The sequence below is a fragment of the Gossypium raimondii genome, chromosome 5 (assembly GCF_025698545.1).
Source record: "Gossypium raimondii isolate GPD5lz chromosome 5, ASM2569854v1, whole genome shotgun sequence".
In the NCBI taxonomy this organism is placed as follows: domain Eukaryota; kingdom Viridiplantae; phylum Streptophyta; class Magnoliopsida; order Malvales; family Malvaceae; genus Gossypium; species Gossypium raimondii.
This window is the reverse complement of record NC_068569.1, coordinates 48,354,342-48,360,828: the sequence shown is the minus strand read 5'-3', so window position 1 is coordinate 48,360,828 and position 6,487 is coordinate 48,354,342. Positions and strand designations below refer to the sequence as shown.

Genomic DNA, 6,487 nt, shown 5'->3' with positions numbered 1-6,487 from the left:
GTAAAATTTTAATTTAAGCTCTTTATAATTTATAAAATTTTAATTTAGTAATAGTAAAATTGTACTTTACCTCCCAAAATGATAAAAAATTGATTTAACCATTTAAAATTATGAAGATATAGACTATTAAAATGATAAAATTATATTTTATTATTGTAAAAATATATAATTTAATTTCGCTAAAAAAATCAAACTCCACACGGCGACATTTATGTTGTTTTATTAAAAAACATCATTATATATCTTTAAAAAATAATCTTACGCAGTCCTTATCAAAATCATTATAATTATTGAAAATACACTTTCTAATCATACAATATGTCCATTTGATACTCACTCTGTTAACAAATTCTAATAAATGCTGGCTCCTTGTTATTTAACCTTCAAGGAGAGCGTTGTTGTATATAAGCATGGATTATTTAATGGCCATTTTTTCTTCACTAAATTTGAATACAATTCTTGCATATTCCTTTTCTAAACTTAACTTTCCATATATATATATATATTTATGTTTTCGTGCTGTGTGCAACCACATGTTGTGTTTCTTCTTTCTCTGTGTTCATGGTATTTAAAAAAAAAAATCTTCCATCTTTTCCACTCCTTCACCCTCTGATTAACGACACGCGTCATCGACAAGGAAAACGAAAGGGGAGAAAGATTAGATTTTCTTGCACTTTCTCAGGAATCAAACAGCACCTTGTACTCTTCTTTTCACCACCCCAACACAAAAGTTCGCATTTTTTAAAACTCAAACTGTCTGAATCATTAAATCTTTCCAACCCCACTTTTTCTATTTTCCTTTTTTTTTTCTTCACATTACATGATTGTTTGTCTGGCTTAAGATCAGCAAAACCATGACCGTTAATTCGGGCGACCGGAAAGAAATCATCTTGAAGATTGATGACAGAAGCAATGACGGTGGTACTCCTGTTTCCGGCGGAGCAGTCACCGCCGCCGATGGAGGTAAGATTTGGAGAGAGTCTAGCTATGATTTTTGGAACGACAATGAGAAAATCGAAGGGAACTGGAATGAAGCGAATGTGAATATGAATGGTGCTGGCAGTAGTGGTAATAATAGTAATAGGGAAAGTGAAGGCTTTGATTTCATGCCAAGCAAACAGGCAGCCACCGAAGATCCACCATCGAAGTTAATCGGTCAGTTTTTGCATAAACAAAAAGCTTCAGGTGAGTTCTCATTGGATATGGATTTGGAAATGGAAGAACTTCAACAAGAACCACCTCATCACGGCGGTATTCTGCCTACAGTTGCCGAATCACCATCAACGGCACCGTCGCCTTCGGCGGCTGCTTTTCCCAGGGTGTCTTTTGAAAACAACCCTGTAAGAAGAAGACCAAGTAAAGGCTCACCATCTCCAAGAAAAGAAGAGAGTGATGGGGTTGTAAAGTGTAGCTCAAACTCTTCTTCTAAAAGAAGTGAAGGTCGTTCTTTTCAAAGGAAATCAAGCTTGTTAATAACCAAAACAAAGTCCAGGTTGATGGATCCTCCCACACCGGAAAAAGGGGAGCCAAAGTCAGCCAAATCTGGAGCAGGGAAGTCAAGACAGATAATGAGATCTGGGGTTCTAGGGAAAAGCATGGAGGAAGAAGAGGATGATCCATTGCTTGAAGAAGATTTGCCTGATGAGTACAAGAAAAATAAGTTAAGTGTTTTGGTTTTGCTTGAATGGTTAAGTTTGATTTTGATAATTGCTGGTTTAGTTTGTAGTCTTACAATTCCTTATTTAAGGAAGAAAAGTTTATGGAGCCTTATGTTGTGGAAATGGGAAGTTTTGGTATTGGTTTTGATATGTGGTAGGTTGGTTTCAGGGTGGATTATAAGGATAATTGTGTTTTTTATAGAGAGGAATTTTCTTTTGAGGAAAAGGGTATTGTATTTTGTTTATGGAGTGAGGAAACCGGTTAGAAATTGCTTGTGGTTAGGGTTGGTTTTGATTGCTTGGCATTACTTGTTTGATAAGAAAGTTCAAAAGGAAACAAAGAGTAAATTCCTTGGATATGTGACTAAAATTTTGGTTTGTCTATTGGTTGGTGTATTGTTGTGGCTGGTGAAGACCCTTTTGGTCAAGGTATTAGCATCATCTTTCCATGTGAGCACTTTTTTTGATCGAATCCAGGATTCCTTGTTCAATCAGTATGTGATCGAGACACTTTCGGGTCCTCCTTTGATCGAGATTCAAAGGGCGGAGGAGGAAGAAGAGAAGATTGCGAATGAAGTTATGAACTTACAGAAAGCTGGTGCTACCATTCCCCCTGGTCTCAAAACATCCACTGTTTCATCACCCTATTCCGGGAAACAGACAGGGAGTGGACGAATCCAGAAAACTCCTCGAGGAAAAAGCCCTCTGCTTTCCCCTGCCTTTTCAGCAGGAAAGGGAGAGAAGGATGATAAGGGGATTACAATTGATCACTTGCACAAACTGAATACTAAAAATGTCTCTGCTTGGAACATGAAAAGGTTAGTGCACATAATCCGCCATGGAGCTCTTTCCACTTTAGATGAGCAGATCCATGATTCAGCTTTCGAAGACGAGTCTGCGAATCAAATTAGAAACGAATACGAGGCAAAAGCTGCAGCAAGGAAAATCTTCGAGAATGTTGCTAAGCCGGGATCCAGGTAAGTCCATGAATCTTATTTACCATGCAATATATTATGCATATATGTGGAGTGTGGTGTTTATCATTGAACTTTCAAGGGCTGCTAGTTTAGCCATGAAAGCTTATGGTTTGATCGTAAAACATGTTACAATCACTAAATTTGACCGATGAGTTGCAGGTTTTCATGTTATTAATTGTTTGGCTTGTGTTCTTATGAGCACATGAACCAATGAGGCTTTCTTATTGTCTTACCGCTAATAATGATCTTAGATTCATCTACTTGGAGGACATTGAACGTTTTCTGCAAGAAGATGAGGCCTTGAAGACTATGAGCCTCTTTGAAGAAGCATCTGAAAGCAAGAGAATTAGCAAGAAAGCCCTCAAGAATTGGGTGGTAAGAATTGGAGAAACCATGCTTTGCAGTATGATTTTACTTCTAACATAATAGAAAGTAGAACTTCATAGAAGTTGCAGGTAGAAGCTTAAGATTTACTTTGTAAAGCTGATGTATTTCAATCTTTTAGGTCAACGCATTTAGAGAACGAAGGGCACTTGCCTTGACACTGAATGATACCAAAACAGCTGTAAACAAGCTTCATCGGATGGTAAACGTTTTGGTCGGCATCATCATACTGGTTATATGGCTCCTCATACTCGAAATCGCCTCCAGCAAAGTCCTTGTTTTCATTAGCTCTCAACTGCTTCTAGTTGCATTCATATTTGGAAACACCTGCAAGACGATATTCGAAGCTATTATATTCTTGTTCGTTATGCACCCGTTTGATGTGGGTGACCGGTGTGATATCGATGGAATTCAGGTACTTTAACAACCACATGAACCCTTGTTTCTGTTTCTTCTCTTTTATCTTAATGTTCATTCAAATTGTCAGATGATCGTGGAGGAAATGAACATCTTGACTACTGTTTTCCTAAGATATGATAACCAGAAGATCATAATCCCCAACAGCGTCCTGGCTACTAAGGCCATACATAACTATTACCGTAGCCCTGACATGTTAGAGATAGTTGAATTCTGTATCCATGTGAAAACTCCTGCTGAAAAGATCGGTCTCATGAAGCAGAGGATAATGAGGTGAGTAGAAAAAAGAAGTCTTTGTAGTTAAAACATATTGCATTTTGCTGTTGCACGGTCACCGCAATAGTACATTGTATGAGCATATTGTCTAGTCGAGTATATTGTCCTTTGCGGCGAGCATTAGCACTAGGGAAATGCATTATACATGTCTGATTCGATTTGATCGTTTCTTACTGCAGCTACATTGAGCACAAGAGTGACCACTGGTATCAAGATACGATGATTATATTCAAGGAGCTTGAAGAGTTGAATCGAGTAAGGATAGCAATATGGGTGACACATAGAATGAACCACCAAGACATGGGAGAGAGGTATATAAGAAGGGCTCTCTTGATCGAAGAGCTAGTTAAGATTTTCAACGATTTGGATATTAAATACCGTCTGTACCCCATCAACATCAACGTCTGTAGCATGCCCCCCGCAACATCGGACCGACTTCCTCCGAATTGGAGTGGACCTGCCAGCTGAACAAAGTCTTTTTGGTATTGGATATGGTTTAGGCTACAGGGAGAGGATGTTTTCAATTAGATGATTAGATGCCAAATTAGTTATATATAGATAATTTGGATCCTTTTGGAAGATTGAACAAAGTCTGATTTGCTGGATGAGTCTTAATGCTCATGTTTTCTTTTCTGACTTAAATTGCTGTTGTTGAACCCGGTTTAGTCTTGTTGCATGTCTATATATATAAAGATATATTGGTTTTATTTTTTCTTATGATTGGGAGTCTGGGAGAGAAGAAAGGAAGAAAAAAGAACATTATGTGCTTATCTTCGTTTATACATTATTATATATTAATAATTTAATTTATATGTATCTTATCATATTTATATTATTATTATTATTTTTGTTTTGTGTCGTCTTTGTGTTGTATCTCAATTTGTATTATTCTGATTTCTAAGGCATCAAATTCTAAAAATTATTTTAGTTTGATTATTGTTTTTAAATTATATATTTAAATTTTTATTCTACATGTTAACTCATGAATTGATTTATTATTCTGAACTGACCAATTATATAAAAAGTTAAAAAATAAGTTAATTTATTTAAAATGTTCAATCCCAAATCCATTTGCATGTTGATTTAGGGTGTATTTGATAAATTATATAAAATTTTATTTTATTAAAATGAAAAATTTTCAACATTTAATATTTTAAGAGTGTTTAGACGAAGAATTTCAAAACTTCTGAGATTTTTAAAATTAGAATTTATCAATTCAAAATGCTAGGACTTGTAATTGCTTTGCTTGGATGAATATTTGATTTAGAAAAATGAAGTTATTTAAATTTTATAAATTAAAAATAAATAAAAATATGAATAATTATATTTAAAACAAATACTATAAAAGCATGGATACAATTACATTTGTAAAATTTTATAAACAGTTTTAATAAAATAAATTTAAAATATATAGTTTTTTTCTACCAAAAATAAAAATAAATCCTCTTTCAAATTCCTCACCCAAACAAACTCTAAATATATTGCATAATCATTTTAATTTTTTATTTAATATAAAATTTTCAACTAAAAAAATGTTGAATACGATAAGTAGGTAAATAGCTACTTATCGCTTAAGGTAAAAATATTAAGTTGATTTTATTTTGTTAAAAATTGAAATAAATGATCTTTTAAAAAATTGAGATATTCAAATTGCTATATTTACCTTTATCCAAAACTATCCAAAATAATATAAAATATTATATTAATAATATTAAAATTAAAAATAAATAATCTTTTAAAAGCAAATATTTATTTTATCAAACAATATAACTATATTTAATACTTATATTTACTAATTTACCAAACATTTTGCACTTATAAAATTTATCACTACAAATACAATACTTAAATATATTTAGTTTATCAAACACATCTACTTGTAAGTTTTTTTTTTTATTGTTTAGTTTTAGATCATGTATTTAAAATGAGTATCCAAAAGCGTGAGAAAATGTTCCGACCAGAAGTTATTCAACATCATTCTTCTTCTTCGTTCAATTCTTTGGACAAGGCCACTAAAAAAGTTCATATGCGTAAAAATGATGTGGGGGAGGAAGATCATCTTATGGCTGTGGATGTAATTGGGATTTCTAATGGTATTGAAAAGCCTGCTAACTCACGAGTATCTTTCCAAGACATGTTGCTTGGTGCTTCGAGGGTACGGGATAGAGTACGATCGAACAGGATAATGATGACTTACAGCTTCTTGATAGAGATGTTACTACTAGAACAAAGGATCGTTTACCCTCTATTCATTTCTCTGATAGGGTTCATCAAATCTTATATCAAGGTATGTCTCGTGCGGCTGTGGTTAAACTTTTAGGAAGGAAATAGGTTTCCAAACACTGTCGAATAAAATCTATCACCTCTGGAATCCAACGACCCCTGTTAAATTTATGGACTTGGAAAATGATTATTTCATGGAAGGACCTTGGATTATTTTTGGACAGCATTTAGTGGTTAAACCATAGACGAAATCCTTCTCCACTTCCTAGCCATTCCCGTCCAACGTGGTTGCTTGGATTTGACTTTTGGGAATTCCTGGTTTTTTTGTATTGGCAGAGTATTTTAAAGAGCATCAGGGACACGATTGGGAAAGTCATAAAACTGGATGTTAACACCGGTAATGCGCAAAGGGGCCGTTTTGTTCGTATGGCGATTTTTCTTGACCTTAACAATCCGTTGGTTTCTAAAATCAAATGTGATGGCTGTATTCAACACGTTAAATATGAGTCTCTTTAAAGATTCTTGCTCCTCTGTTCCCAACTGTGTTACAGC

General features: G+C 34.3%; 1 protein-coding gene across 1 annotated transcript; it reads left to right on the top strand.

The window, feature by feature from the left end:
• The first annotated feature begins 446 nt into the window (after positions 1-446).
• Positions 447-4,566, top strand: LOC105766313 (mechanosensitive ion channel protein 6). Its single transcript, XM_012585722.2, has 5 exons — positions 447-2,635; positions 2,887-3,010; positions 3,141-3,434; positions 3,507-3,709; positions 3,892-4,566. The coding sequence occupies exons 1-5, from the start codon at positions 855-857 to the stop codon at positions 4,178-4,180; spliced, it is 2,691 nt and encodes an 896-aa protein (XP_012441176.1). The 5' UTR covers positions 447-854; the 3' UTR covers positions 4,181-4,566.
• Positions 4,567-6,487: the final 1,921 nt, after the last annotated feature.

Bases quoted from the DNA above. Each gene is read 5' to 3' on its own strand.
- LOC105766313 (XM_012585722.2), top strand. From the start codon at position 855: ATGACCGTTAATTCGGGCGACCGGAAAGAAATCATCTTGAAGATTGAT. The intron at 2,636-2,886 runs GTAAGTCCATGA...TAATGATCTTAG, and splicing joins GTTGCTAAGCCGGGATCCAG to ATTCATCTACTTGGAGGACA. The intron at 3,435-3,506 runs GTACTTTAACAA...TCAAATTGTCAG, and splicing joins GTGATATCGATGGAATTCAG to ATGATCGTGGAGGAAATGAA.